Source organism: Sciurus vulgaris (genome assembly GCF_902686455.1).
Source record: "Sciurus vulgaris genome assembly, chromosome: 2".
In the NCBI taxonomy this organism is placed as follows: domain Eukaryota; kingdom Metazoa; phylum Chordata; class Mammalia; order Rodentia; family Sciuridae; genus Sciurus; species Sciurus vulgaris.
Window position 1 is genome coordinate 182656191 of NC_136462.1, and position 16014 is coordinate 182672204.

The window sequence follows — 16014 nt, forward strand, 5'->3', positions numbered from 1 at the left end:
CCAGCCCAGAAAGATGTAGTATTAATCAGTGTCCTTCTAAGAATTCAGGAGTTTAGGACATTGCCATTATTTGATAATATCTAACTTTTCACTTTTTTCTTGAGTCCTCTTCCTTGAGCTAAATGTGCTGTCATCAGCATGATACATTCTGACCTGTTATATACCTCACAACTCGGTTAAATGATGATCATTTCAAGCCTGTTACAACTTCTCCTCCACGGCTAGTCTGAAATAATTCAGATAAACTTGTAAGATTTTACCAGTATGAAGTTTATTCTGTTAGGCTACAGTTTAAGTCTTAGGTATAGTTTTCATTATTATGTAAGATTTTTTTTCCTTAGTGTTGGAGATCAAACCCAAGACCTCAATGAATTACACCCCTGCTTGATATATGTAGACCTTTTTGATATAATTCCCCCACTTCTTTACCCCTGTGTACAGGTATAAAGTTCATTTGCACAATCTCCTTTAATCTCACAGTAAAATAATCTGCCAATTACTCAGGCTTCTGCCTATCAGTAGAACACATTTTCCTTTTTAAAGTTTTATAATTCATTCTCCCTGCCTCTAGCCTCAACGTTTCCCCCTCTGACTTCTTACACCTTTCAGCTGAGTTCAATCAAACTTTTAGACGCCTACTTTCACTTTACAACCACCTACAACTCTTAGGCTTCTCATACATCACACTCTTCATTTGAAACCTCTTTTGTAATATGTCAATCTAAAATCTGTCTTTTTCTCCTTTAAAACCAACTCCAGGTTGGGGATGTGGTTCAGTGGTAGAGAGTTTCACTGGCATGCATGAAACCCTGTTAGATCCTTAGCGCCACAAAAACAAAGAATAAAACAAAAACAAACCCAGGTCCAGCACAGTAGTGCACTCTTGTAATGCTAATTACTTGGGAGCCTGAGGCAGGAGATTTCCAAGTTTGAGGCCAGTCTGAGCAACTTAGTGAGACCTTCTCTCAAAATAAAATAAAATAAAATAAAATAAATAAAATAAAATAGGGCTGTGGATATAGCTCAGTGACAGAGTACTTGCCTAGCATCCAAGAGGCCCTGGGGTCAATACCCAGTACCACAAGAGCAAACAAAACTGGGGCAGGGATGCTCAAGGGGAGGAATCCCGAACAAAAGCTATCAAGGAGACAAGGGAAGTGCAAAGTGAAAGTGGGGGCAGGTCAGCAGTAATTCCAGCTCTCCTGGGGGTGGGGGACATATAAAAGGAAACCAGGGGATTTGTAGCTGAAAGGTAGACTAGGGCCATGTTCTGGAATCCAGGGGAGGAGCATGAAGTTGACGCAGGCTCTCTAATAGTCTATTGTAGGTGGAAGGACCCTACCTCTCCCCAAACACTTCTCTCTTGGAGGAACTTTCAGGATTTATTTCACTTAATTCTTGCTTGTAACAATACCCATTCACTAAGTGATCTGCAAGGGTCTAAAGCTGTATATACCCCTTTGAAGAGGTAGTCATATACAAGCCCTGGAACTGTAGTACTAAAAACAATTCTCACAAGTGGGTTCTATAAATCAGTCTTTTTTTTTTTTTTTGCAGTGCTGGGGATTGAACCCAGAGCCTTGTGCTTGCAAGGCAAGCACTCTACCAACTGAACTATCTCCCCAGCCCTATAAATCAGTCTTCTAAAGAGCAACTGCAATTAAACAGCTAGCCTTTCACCAGGCTTGGGTTATCCTAGGATCAGGAACACCATTCATTATCAGCCTCTTCTGTATGAATGACATATCCCGTCAGATAGCATCCTTTTACTCTCTGTTAATATCTGTTTGAGTACCCCTTGGATGGAAGTAGAAGGCAATTTGCAAGATATGCTAAGAGCCTTAGGTATGCTTACTCCAAGGACCCATCCAAGGAAATAATACAAAAGGTGGATTCATCATTGCAAAAAATGTTCAGTGAACTGAACATAGCATAAGAAACTTAATTCCCCAAAATAATAAAATAATTAAGTCATGGTATGGCCATATGATGAAATAATACTCATTAAAAATTATTTTTATGAGTTTTTAAATGGCAATGGAAATGATATATTAAGGTATACAAAATGTATGATAGCCATATAAGTAAAATAATGCATTTCTATGAAAATTAAGAAAATTAAATGTATCAACACTAAATACTAACATGGTTGGCTCTGGGTTATAGGATTTGACTTTTCTCTAGCTATTTTGTAATTCTTTATACTTACCAAATAGGCATCTTTGAGCATGTAGTCTTTTGATAACCAGAACATAAAAGTAAAAACTGGAAAGAAATGAAATATATTTATCTCCGAGGTAGGGGAAACAGGCAGTCAGAGTAGGAAAATACTACTCTGAGGGTCAATAAGGAGGACCACTGTTTGAATTATGCTCCACTGTTTGATGTGCTTCAGCATGCCAAACAAGAACATCTGTTTCCCAAAAGGGACAAAAGATTCCATTCTTACAAAAAAGACAACTATACAATTCAGCCTGAGGTGTGTGCACCTGCCAGTGCGCGCGCACACATACACACACACACACACACACACACACACACACACACACACACGGCAATTAAAATCTCAAGGACAGATTACAAGGGGGTCAGTCAACTTCCCTTCGTGTGCCTTTTTTTTTTTTGTACCAGCGATTGAACCCAAGGGCGCTTAACCACTAAGTCATATCCCCAGCCCTTTTTTGTATTTTTTTATTTAGAGACAGGGTTTTGCTGAGTCACTCAGGGCCTCCCTAAGTTGCTGAGGCTGTCTTTGAACTCGTGTTTCTCCTGCCTCAGACTCCCACGCTGTTGGGATTATAGGTATGTGCCTTTAAAAGGGATGACAAGGGACCCTTGGCACTCCTGTTCCTCTAATATTGTCTGTTGGGAGCTTTTTTACACTTCTGAACCTTCATCTCCTCTTTAATCAATTTTGGCTTGCTTACTCAGTGTATGCAGTGTTCATTCTTCAACTCCAGGAACATGGACCCGATTCTGATTTCTACTGGTAACATCTCTAGGTAGCAGGGTTATAGGCAACCTTTATTTTCATACTTTTCTGAATTTTCTAAATTTGTGTTTGACTGTTCACAAGTGGTTTTTTTTTTTTTTTTAATAGCATCATATCACATATACAGAGAAGCTACAGCACCTATCTCAGTTCTAGTTTTAACTCTAAGCAAGAAGAGAATCAAGTATCAAGGACATGCGTAAATGGACAGTGAGAAGCCTGTTGACTCACTGTTATTCGGCAGCAGGCTCTTTTCTTCCCTTTCATCCATTCTGTCACTTTGAATCATTCCCCTTCCCTCACTACTCACGTCCACATTATAACTGCTGTACCTATCAGAGGAGCTATACAACAATAATGCCACTTAGGACAATCAAAGACCAAGAAAAATGATATACTTTTAATTAGATTATTATTGAAAAGAATTAATGTAGCTGAATAGTAAAGAAAACAGAGGGAGGGACTGGGGATGTAGCTTGGAGAGTGCCTGCCTAGAATGTGCGAGGCCCTGGGTTCAATCCCCAGTACCAAACACATGCACAGATATACTCAAACCAAAGCCAGGAGGAAAAAAGGCAGTTTAGATTCAAGTTGTAAGCTTGGTGGCTAACGTCCTGTGATAACTTCCTGGGGTTATCATCAAAGAGTCCTTAAAATTTTTCCTTAGGCAAGACAAAGACCCCAAGGAAGTCCTGGTTAGGATGGCTTCAGTTCATCCCAATGACACAACCGTGCTAGTGGACAACACCAATATCAAGGAAATGTCTTTCCATTGAGTGACAATGGTGGTTTTGTATTTGTTCTGCTTTGTCTCCTAAGAATGCCTACTGATGTTTGGGAAGCTCCAGGCAAACTGGGCCATTCTAACCTAGACTTCTCGCATCACACTTCCTATGTCCTTGGTCTTCTACCAGCCTGTTGCTAGACTCTGATCCAGCTGCCCCGTCTCCAAGACATCCCATAAGCCTTTAACAAGGAAACAGACAAGAATGGCGATAAAAGAGCACTCATGAGTGCCAGAAGGAGGAAAAGAGAAGAGTCTATGGTTCATTTCTTCTTCTTTTTGTACTGGGGATTGAACCCAGAGATGCTCTGCCACTGAGCTATATCCCCAGTCCGTTTACTTTTTTATTTTGAGACAGGGTCTTGCTAAGTTGCTGAACCTGGCCTCAAACTTGCAATCCTCCAACCTCAGTCTCCTGAATTATTGGGATTACAGGCACCACCATGCCTGGCTTATTTCTTCTTTGTAACCCAAAGAATCTATACATTCATAATTAGTGACAAACGTGACAGTGACAAACACTTGCCATCATTCTAACTGTAGCAGAACTGAACTAAAAGGTATAATTCAATGTCAGAAAATGTTATACTACAGCTTCATCCACAGTATCAAGAATTTTTGCCAGATGTTAACTCTATTTTACTTAAATTTGTAATTATATTTATGTGTGGAAATCATCTCAAAGGATATAATAAAAATAATAACACTGGTAAAATAAAAGGTGATTTTTATATATTTACATTTCTTATTTATTTTGTAGTGAACATATGATCTTTTATATTCTTTCTTTTTGGGGGAGAGGTGCTAAATTTGATGAAAAGCAATGCTTCTACACTTTCAGATAGGAATGCACAGAAGTTATTTCTGGAGTACCTCATCCTGAATCGTACTGTCACCCTCTCTCAAATGATTTCCTTATAGGCAAATTCTATCAAATATCAACCACAATTGATTCAACCTAGGATTCAACCATAATTGAATAAAAACTACTAACCTCAAATCTGACAGCCCCTATTTATCAAAAACAGTATGATTTTTTTGAGTAAAGGAGCCATTATCTATAGTAAATAACCACCTAACAGCACTAGGCTCATTATATCATACGTACAAAGAATCAAGTATTACACCAAGAGGTGTTTGGAACTGAGATTCTGAAATCTACAACAATATTATGAGTCTTTCCCTTCCACAGTGAGTCTGATCTGCCTTACCAAGGAAGCCTGACTAAAGACAACTCAACTCCTAATAACATCTCAGCTAGGGACACGTCCAGGTGGGAAAGAATAGGCAATGGATTCAAGAAGAACAGTATTTTTCAATTCCAACCACTTAACAGCAAATTATAAAACCTGATTCTCAATCTCTTTACCTTGAAAACAAGGATAATAAAAACTACCTCATATAATATTAAGGATTAGACATACTGTATATTTAGTAGGTAGCCAATAAATTATCATGCTATAACTGGTTTGCCTATGCGATAGGTATCAGTTCTTCCTTTTGATGTTAATGCTATAGAGGTTCTAAAGTACTTAACATAAAATACATACTTGAAAATAACTATATGCCTATGGGTATACAGGATGGATGGATAAATACTAGAAGCAAGGAATTTGGTTTCTCAGAACCCTCATTCCTACTTTTTCCTGAGTCTACTTCATGTCACTACTATGCCATCTATTCCAAAAGTGGGAGGGTCAGTCTGCCTGGGCTTACGAGGTTCCCATTTCTATTAGGACCAGTTAACAGATAAAGTAGGTATGTGGAGAACTGCAGTTCATTTTATTGATTTTCAAACTGGCAATAGAGCTACAGGCAAAAGTAGACTAGGAAGAACTATTTCATTCAGGAAAATACTAATGAGTCAGGTTGAATTCTGCATTTCTAAACACAAAGCCAAGAAAAACTTTCATTCTGTACTGGTAATAATTTGCCTTTTTCTTTTAGAAGAGTTTGCTGTTGAGAAGCCTCTCCTTCAAACTGCCCATCGTCTACCTTCCCAGCACTCAGGTGACAACATGCCATTTGCCAGCTGTGACAAATGAGATTTCCAGTATCATTCGAGGAAGGGGATCTTAATCACAAAGAGACAGCTCAATCCACTAACCTACAGTCATAAAAAAGCTACCTGGCAGGCAATATTTGAATATGATAGCAAATCATTTTAAATAAACTTGATCCAAATGACCAAAAGAACATTAAAGAGTCACGATTAGCTATATGAAGAGATCCATTTCTACAAGACCACCACCACAGGAAGGGAGGCACTGTAGAGATTCTGTACAGAGCCTCCTTGTGCTTGTACAGTCCTTACCTGACAGTCAAAGTCCTGGAAGTTTCGTGTACCATTCTGTCAACAGAAGGCAGAAAACACAGTCAGTTTCCCCATGTGGTTCCCCAAATGTGCAGCAAATTCAGTTCACAGCGAAAGCAGTGCATGTGCAGTTTCCTGGTTACCATCAAACTAAAATGGTTTTCATTGAAAGGCTTCAGAAGCAGGGTGGGTTACTGACATGTGCTAGTACCAGCTATGTCTTCAGAGGTGAGATTATGCTTTGGTGAGATTACTGTGAAGATAAAGGAAAGGAGCATATTTTCCCAGCAAAGCTTTTAATTTTATGCTTTCCTACTGAAGGAAAGCAGTGAGGATCCATGGGAAGAGAATGAAAGATGGATCAGTCTGACACACATCCTCAACACACATGAGAAGTACCTAGGAACAAAGGCATTAGAAGCCAACCTTGAGAGGGATGAAGGAGACCAAGAGCCAAGGTGCCCACATCTAGGAATTAAAGAACGGATTAGGAAGAGGATAAGGCCATGGATGGATCAGAAATGGAAGACGTGAAGGATAACAAAGAAGAAAAACAATGTCACTGAAGAAGGGAAAGAAAGAGAAACAGGGCTCCCAACACCCTGGCATATCTACTGCATCCTATGAAATTGGTGATAGGAAGAAAAAAAAGGACAAATCACTGAATCACTTTGAAAGCAAAACGTAGACAAAAGCTTCAAGGAAAATTCACCAACCTTCTAAAAAGTAATATTTGATTAAGGAAAAGAAATCAATGGTGATGACTCAGGCATTTCTGCAGCATTTCAGATGCCAGAGTTGCAAGAATATGACATCAGAGTACAAAAAGCGTAACAAGTAACATATTAGAGAAGAAACCTTTCTGACTTGCTTTTTTCATAAAGTATAATCCCCTCCCTGAAAAGTCCTCTCATTATTTAGAAATTATTTTATCATATTTATTCTGTCTCCACAACAGCTTTCGAAAGGTACAGAACTGCTAATAAGCACCTTTCCAAGAGTGGCCCATCCAGAGACTCTCTAGATATCTGATCCTGAGAGAATACTAAGTAGTCCCATTCCCTTCTAGAAGCTCCTCATAGAAGCAGTTCTTTCTGATCCTATCATCTACAATGCTGACAGGACAAAACAGAGAACACAGTGGGTACAAACAACCAAAGAACCAAATTGTTTTCCCCAGGAATACAAAGAACCAGCTGGGATGATCTAGAGTTTCACTATCCAGTATGGTAGCCACTAGTCACATGTGCAATTTAAGTTTAAAATTAAAAATTCAGTTACTCCATTGCATTAGCCACCTGTGGAATGCTTATGTAATTAGCACAAATACAGAACTCTTGCATTACTGCAGAAATTTCTATTGGACAGAACCAAAGCTTCTCAAGGATTAAGATTTTTCTTAAGATGGCATAAATCACAGTAGAGCACCAATAACAGAAAGATTGTAGATGTCATTAAGAATAGGCAAGACAATGTTAGAAATGGCTAGTCTGAAATATTATTCTTTTTTTTTTTTTTTTTTTTTTGCAGTACTAGGGATCAAACCCAGGGTCTCATGCATGCTGGGCAGGCACTCTACCGCTGAGCTATATCCCAAGCCCCTAAAGCATTATTCTTGACACAAAACCAGATTCATAGAAATAAAGTCTGATGAAGTACAGATGGGGCTGGGTAGCACATTCCAAGGAATGATGCTACCGGTGAAAAGAATCATAGTGTTTTACAGCTCCCACTAGTCCCATAAAATGTCTGAGAGTTTCTTCAGAGAAGTCATCATGTTGAATTTCCAGTTAGACTATGAAAAACAGAAGGAAGGGCCTGCTCATAGACTATAGTAGATGGTTTCAGTAAGATATAAATGACTAGTAGGTGAGGTTTTGGTTCCTGATTCAACTTGTACCTTCCTCCAAATATAGCACAAGGTCCAATATAAATCAGGTAGCTGATATAGACTTTTAAATTAAGTAAGTCAATATAAAAAACTTAAAACATTGAGGAATTTTTGTTAAGACTTTAGGGCTGGGGTTGTAGCTTGGTGGTAGAGCACTTGCCCAGCATGTGTGAGGCACTGGGTTCAATTCTCAGCACCGCATATAAATAAATAAAATAAAGGTCCATCAGCAAATTAAAAAAAAAAAAAAAAAAAAAATATATATATATATATATATAGAGAGAGAGAGAGAGAGAGAGAGACTTTGGGTTAAGAACAAAACAAAACAGAACAATTTGCTGGGCCTGGTGGTGGTACACACCCGTAATCCCAGCAACTTGGGAGACTGAAGCAAGAGAATCTTGAGTATGAAGTCAGCCTCAACAACTCAGAGAGACCCTATCTCAAAATAAAATATAAAAAGGGCTGGGGATGTGGCTCAGTGGTTAAGAGCCCCAGGTTCAATCCTCAATACCCAAAAACAAACAAAAAAACCCTTTATTGCATTCCAGTTTACATGATTATCAAGTGAAAAAAAAAAAAAAAAAGTAGGATACTAAACGGTCTTTATATATTGACTTCAACTACATCAAATTGTGCATTAAAAAGACTAGAAGAAGCCAGGAGTGCTGGGACAAGTCTAAAATCCCAGCAACTTGGGAGGTTAAAAAGGAAAGATCTCCAGTTCAAGATTAGTCTAGGCAACATTATGAAACCATGTCTCAAAATAAAAAAATAAAATCAGGCACACTGATGCATGTTTGTAATCCCAGCAACCTGGGAGGCTGAAGCAAGTATATCACAAGTTTGAGGCCAGCTTTGGCAATTTAGCAAGACCCTGTCTCAAAATAAAACAAATAAAAAGAACTGGGGATGTAACTCAGTGGTAAAGTGCTCATGGGTTCAATCCCCAGTCCTGGAGCAGGTGGGGATACTAAAACATTAACAATAGCAACTCTATCAGCAATTGAGAGATTACACTTTTCTATATTACTATGCACTTCCACTTTTGTAATTAGAAAATTAGAAATAAAAGGATTAATAGTATGATTTAAAAACATGTTTGCAATTTAGCATTTTGTAACATTAGAGTTAAAGATTTATTTAATCTTTTGAGGACTAATTTATAATGATGACGATACAGACTATATTGGGGCTTCAATCTTACAAGATTCTTAAAGGTTCCTTTAGAGATAATTCAGAAAGATGAAAGAAAATCACTCTATTCTGAACTGAAATCTTGGTCATGGAATACAGAGACACAAATTCTGATGAGCTCTTTGGGAAGCAGCTGGCACTGTAAGCATGAATTCCTCTTCTTCACAACCATGTGATCACAGTCATGTAGCATTTTAGTGAGGCAGGAGCCTCTGAGATGATCACAAAGGGAAATGCCAAAAGCAGAAAAAGGCAATTCCTTCCAGAAACACTAGCTATCTTGTTTGTTTGACCACCTGGCAAAAAAAAAAGTGACCATAACCCAATGTACATAGCTAGACTCCCAGATAAAAGGTACTAATAAATGGGGAAGAGACTAACACTTGTTTTTTATTTTGCTTCAAAATAAAAGGAAATGAGTGGCTGGGGATGTGGTTTAGTGGTTAAATGCCCCTGGGTTCAATCCTCGGCACAACCCCCACCACACACAAAAAATAGAATAATTTGGGGGAAGAACAACAACAACAAAAAAAACATCAAGGAAAATGATGGATTATCACTGAAAGTTGCAGTCAAGGTAGAGGCCAGTTAAGGGGCACATTTTCTGGTGGAGCTTCAGTGCCAATGCAGCTCAAGAAGGTAAATTAAGAGCTGGGGACATAGCTCAGTGGTACTTCATCTTAGCACCACAAAAAGAAAAAAGGCAAAGTAAAAGCAGGTAATTTTCTCTGTTACAAGCCTGGAAAGTAAGAAAATGGCAACTAAGACCCAGGTGCACTCCTGTAATTCCAGTGACCTGGGAGCCTGAGGCAGGAGGATCACAAGTTCAAAACCAGCCCCAGCAATTTAGGAAGGCCCTAAGTAACTTACTGAGACCTGCCTCAAAATAACAAATAAAAAGGGCTGGGGGTGTGGTTCAGTGGCAGTGCACTGATCCAGTAACCACAGAGCTCTGTTTCTCACCACACACAGAGTCTACACCAACATGTTATTAAGCTAATATTGTAGATCACTGACTCTTGCATTAAAATTTCCTTGGGCACCCTGCTAAATCATGGCTAAGGCTTAGGCTCTTTCCACAGTCTCCTTCTGCCTCTTGTAATGGGTTTTCAGAATCATCTCGTCTTGTCACAGTGCATTACTACTTGCTTAGGAACTAACTTCTGCTCCAGTCCCATCTAGGTCATTTCAGACAACAGATATGATAATCGCCCCTTGGTGCATTGAGGGATTTCCACTCTGTAATTCATACCAGATGCAGCACTTCAGGAATATTCTCTGATGAAAATGTCATTGCAGATACTACTTTTAATTAATTAATTAATTATTTTGGTGGTGCTAGGGATTGAACCCAGGGCCTCATGCATGCTAGTCAAGTACTTTGCCACTAAGCTATATCCTTCAGGTCTCCCCCTCCCCCCACCCCCTGCCCCTCCTCCTCCCCCTCCTCTCTCTGTCTCTCTTTTTAAGTGACCATGATACAAACCTTTCTTCTGTCTCTACTGCCCCGGAGGTTACAAAAATATTAATCCCAGGGTCCCCCCTCTTCCGATTCTAACAACCTCCTCCTGCAGGGGGGTTTACCTTACTTTCTACTGTAATAACCAAAACAAAGTAAGTGAGTTGTTTCCATTTTTCCCAGTAGGTATTTATTCCCCTTCCTGATACTTCTTCAGTTCTTCAGAAGACAACTGTCGCCTCCTATTTGTTTTTTCATGCATGACATTTGGCTTTACCAGGCTCCACAGTACCTTAACTAATAGAAGGTAGAGGAAGGCAGGGAAAATGAAGCATGGTCAGTTCTTCTGCTTGTTACAGATCTGCCAGGGGAGGCCTGAACAGCCTGCCACAAAAGGCAGCACAAAAGATGTAGGTTCTAGTTCCAGCTTCACCACCCTTATAAATACTAGCTCTGGGCAAGTCAAATAACTTCTAGAAGTCTCATTTGTAAAATGGAACAAAAGATGCTTCAAGGGCTGGGGAGATAGCTCAGCTGGTAGAGTGCTTGGCTCGCAAGCACAAGACCCTGAGTTCGATCCTCAGTACCGCAAAAAAAAAAAAAAAAAAAAAAAAAAGATGCTTCAATACTTAACTTCGCAAGAAATTAAGGCATTAATATATGTAGAAAATACTCTGAAAATGGTTAAGTGCTATTTTAAAAAATTCATTTCATACATCTGTGCCATTTCTGCCCCCTGAAACAATGTAGGTACTGGTAGTTGCTTCTTTTCATCACTGAAACAAAACAAGTATGGCAAAAGTCACCCACTTCTTGACAATTCTGAGCTATAGACAAAATTACAGGCATACTAAAATAAAATGGAAAAAATACCAACAGATGACAAGAGACAAGTTAACATAATCCTCACTTAAAGCTATTTTGAGAATGCTTCCTTAGTCATCTCAGGACAAATTTCTCCATAATAGGTTGGGTCTAGATTTCCTTCAGCTCCCTGAAGCCTGGTAGAGTACAGCAATGTCTTTGGCTAAGAGCATTCATAAGGAGAATGGACAGAAAGATGGGAAGAAATAATTCACATCTCTAGGCTTCTTAAAGAGACAGGGCAAATCATAAAAGTGATGCCTGAACATCTACAGGATCAGCATAGTGGGAGGGGCTCAGGTTTCAAAGGAGGAAAGCTGGTTTCAGTCCCAGCTCCCCACCTCCTGGCCAGGCAAGTCAGTCTTTCAGTTAGAGTTTTCATCTTCTAAGTAAATAATATTATCTACTTCAAAGGGATACTCTGAGAATTATAAAGCACCTGGCACATGAAAGGTGCTTAATGAATAAACGAGTACTGTCAGGATAGGCAAAAAACAAACAAAAAAGTCATTACCAAAAAAGAAACAAAACAACAAAAAAACCCCTTAAGATAATCTACTCCTATTCAATTTGGAGCCTTTTCTCCTATACCAGTGGTTCTCAAGCAGATGTTTTTACTCCCTAGAGGACATTTAGGCAACAACTGCAGACACTTTTGGTTGTCACCATCAGGAGTGCTATTGGCATCTAGTGGCTGTTTAGCAGCCAAAGGTGCTGCTAAACATCCTATCCCACACGGTACAGTTCATGGCTTTTGGTACAAAGTAAGGTAAATCCAAGCCTGGAATGGTGGCACATTCCAGGGACTCAGGAAGCTGAAGCAGGAGGATCATGCCTAGAGGCCAGCCTCAGCAATTGCAAGACCCTCAGTAGCTGAGCAATATCCTGGCTCAAAATTAAAAACAAACAGGGACTGGGGATGTAGTTCAGGGGTAAAACACCCCTGAGTTCAATCCCCCAGATTTCCCACAAACCAAAACACACACACACACACACACACACACACACACACACACACACAACCAAAAACAAAACTAAACTAAACAAAAACAAAGTAAGGTAAACCTACAATAATTTCAGGTTTCCCTTTCTACCAATGACTGGACATATAGGCAGGGGAAGGGAAGAGGATATTAGAATTGGAAGAGAGAGAACCCTGGGATCAACATTTTTGTAATCTACATTACTCATTATCTGGTCCAAAACATCAATAGACCCAAGACTGAGAAGTCCTGTCACACAGCAAGCACTCCCTGGCACTTGGTTGGAGAAACCTATTCTCCTTTCTTAGCCTTGGTTTACTCATCAGCAATACGGGAATTCATTTATCTGTAATTCCACCTAATCAAGCTTCTGGAAGGATCAAATGAAATCATGGACAAAAGGTATTTTCCTCATTATACTTTTTATGACATATGCAAAAATACTCACTTGCTGGGCAAAGACAGTAGCATTCATGAGGCAGGCCAGAGGCTAATGGGGGAGGAATTCTTTGGGCCTTCCAAAGGGGCCTTTTGCCTATCTACCTGCTTAGCAAGAGCATGGGAGTTCTCACAAATAGCATTGGGACAAGAGCATGTTTCAGGGAGAGAGAGGTGCAAAATGGAGTGTGAGAAATGGCTGGGAACAGTACAGGGCTATCAGAGAGGAGCTAAAAGATGTTAGAAATGAGATGTTGCTTGGTATCTATCTACTTTGGATGGCCATAACAAATCCCATAGACTGGAAGGTTTAATACATCAGAAACTTATTTTCATAGTTTGGAATCCAAAAAGATCAAGATTAAGGTTGATTAAGGTTCAAGCAAGGTTCTAATTGTGATAAGGGCTCTTTCTGGTTTACAAACAGGTGCCTTCTCATGATATCCTCATATAGCAGGGGTTTAGAGGCCACCAAAGCTATCAGATTAGAATCTACTTTTATGACCTTATTTAACTTTAATCACTCCTATAAAGGGCCTATCTCCAACAGTCACATGGATGGGGGGTTAGGGCTTCAACATATAAATTTTGGGGGAACACAATTCAATCCATAAATTCAAGCAAACGTCAGAGAGGAGGATCAGATATTAATTCAGTGCTTTTCTGTAGGCACATCCACTAACACTTTCCTTTTCCAGTTGCCTTCTCTATAAGATATTTGAGCAATTTCTGTAACTCTTTCATTTAGGTGCCTCCTTCAGTGTCCTGTAGATTTATTTCCAGGGTCAGAGTTAGGGTTGTCTCCTTATTTTTGTGTCCCAGTCCTGAGATCCATCAGGTCATGTGTTTTCCACATTGGCTAATCAGAGTAACTTTAGAATCAATTCTTAAGTCTCCAGCATGTTGGTTGGTTGGTTTGTTTTGTATTTGGTAGGGGGACTGAATCCAGGGACATTGTACCACTAAGCCACATCACCAGCCCTCTTTTGCATTTTTTTTTTTTTTCCTTTTTTGGTACCGGGGATTGAAAAAAAGTAAAAAAGCTCAACCACATCCCACACCCAATCACACTAATCCAATTAGGTGCCAGTAAGAAGTTAGGGTTCAGGAGTTGATAATTTTTACATCTCTCCAGATAATTCTAATAAGTCAAAGTTGAGAACCACTGACCTTAGAGGATGTGTGTGTGTCCCTCCCCTATTCCCTATTCTGATTTAGCTGATCTGGAGTGGGACCCAAGAACCCAGTAATCTGTTTTTTTAAATAAATCCTCAGTTGATTCTGGTGATAGGTTACTACTTTCCTGAATCTAAACTGCCTACTCTCAACTGCCTTACAAATATTCAGGTCTGCAGCTATGGCTATACACAAGCTTTACAGATGCAGATTTTATTTTTTTCCTCCTCTTCAGGGCACATTACTTTGGGGACAGCCCTTCACATACACAAAAATATGGTACTTCAAAGAGAGTTTTCTGGAAACAAGAGGGGAATTAGTAGGAGAAGTCAAGTCAGGGTTAGAATAATATGCACCCCTGCCAAAGGAGAGAGCAAGAAATCTGGTGAAAAGTAAAGGAAAAGGTGTGGAAGCAGGGACAGAAGAGGTCACAAGGATGAATGTGGGACTGGCAGGATTCAATAGACAATTAGTAAACACATAATAAGTCAGGAGCCCTGGGAACTGTGAAAGGCTTTGCTTTCAGCAGAAGAAGATAATAAGCAACAGCATCTTCTGGTGCCCCCACATCCTTACCCATCTTATCCATGTTCTCCATCAATTTTTTCCTCAAAAGGATGCCAAAGATGAATTCACACCACTCTATAAGAGTATTTTAATAGGGGCAACGACAATAAGCCAAAAGAATATGGTGGAAAAGAAAGAATTTCCAGCACACTTACTGGACAGAGAGGGACAAGAGGGACCAGGCTGTCTGAACTTTTGGCACCTCATATCACACCACTGTACTTGTTGAGTCCAGATGGCTATCAACTACGCTGGTCATGATGAAGTTCTCTAACGCTAATGTAAAAATGAGGTGTATTACTGACATCTAGGCATCCTTCATGAAAACTGTGATTTTGACAGAAAGGTCACATCACAGACTTGACAAGCTTCAGGAAGAGCACTGAAGCCTGTGTATATCACCAAGCATGCATGTAAAATTTTCCTTATAGAAACTGAAAGTCAAGGCACTTGGACTCTAAGTCAAATACCACCTCATTCCTACTTAACTTCACTGTGTAATTTTTCCCTTGACATCTCTATCTGTAAAATAGGAAAATCTCAATGGTAACTTGACTGAATGTGACCTATGGACACAAAAATAAGGGGAAAAAAAAAAAAAAGGAGACATTAAAGAGCAGGTTAAGTAATGTTTTAAAAAGCATTCCCTCTAATGAAAGTCAAATTAAATGTTTTGAGTTAGTTACTATTCAGATAATACAAAAACAAACTAACAGCAGAAGAGAAGTCTTACATATGTTTTAGTGAGAACAGAGTAATCTTTACCTTATCATTTAGAAGTGGTTTGATCTCTGTGAGTTGAACATCCTGAAGTTCATCCATGAGGACAGATGAGAGTAGAGGAGTCTTAAGAATAAATCAGTAACCCTGAAACAAGGGAGAAACAAAAAAGGTTTAAGCCAGGAGCTGGAAACACAGTGGTCATCCTATAGTCATTCATTAAATATCAGCACTTACTCTGCATGTATCACACACTGTTTAAGGTGCTAAAGACACAGGGAAGGCATCTGTGTCCACAACTCTTGCTTCCTAGTACTCACACCCTTGCATAATCCCTCTGCCCATTGAGTGTGGGTGGAATCTGTGTCTTGCTTTTAACCAACAGAATATGGGAAAAGTGATGGAATGTACATGAGTACCTGCACATGGTTATACTACATAATATTTTAATATGTGTCTTGCTGACAGACACTGTGTCCCACTAGCTTTGGTTGTGAAAGGACCACATGGCAAGGAACTGAGGATAGCCTCCTGCTGAAAGACAGCAAGAAACCCAGACCCTCAGTCTACCAATCTGCAAGGAACTGGATACTGACAACTCTATGACCCTGGAAGTAGATCCTTTCCCA

General features: G+C 39.5%; 1 protein-coding gene across 6 annotated transcripts in view; it reads right to left on the reverse strand.

Annotated features, from left to right (window-relative positions):
• Positions 1-16014, reverse strand: part of NDRG3 (NDRG family member 3) — a 60775-nt gene that overhangs the window by 29560 nt on the left and 15201 nt on the right. For 4 of the 6 annotated variants that reach the window (XM_079128316.1, XM_079128314.1, XM_079128313.1 and 1 more), the window contains exons 2-3: positions 15431-15532; positions 6091-6126 (exon numbers count right to left, since the gene is read on the reverse strand). In XM_079128316.1, coding sequence (XP_078984442.1) covers positions 6091-6126; positions 15431-15487 — 93 coding nt within the window. In that variant the 5' untranslated portion in view covers positions 15488-15532. The remainder of the gene's footprint in view (positions 1-6090; positions 6127-15430; positions 15533-16014) is intronic. The other 2 variants (XM_079128315.1, XM_079128312.1) reach the window with 1 other exon arrangement.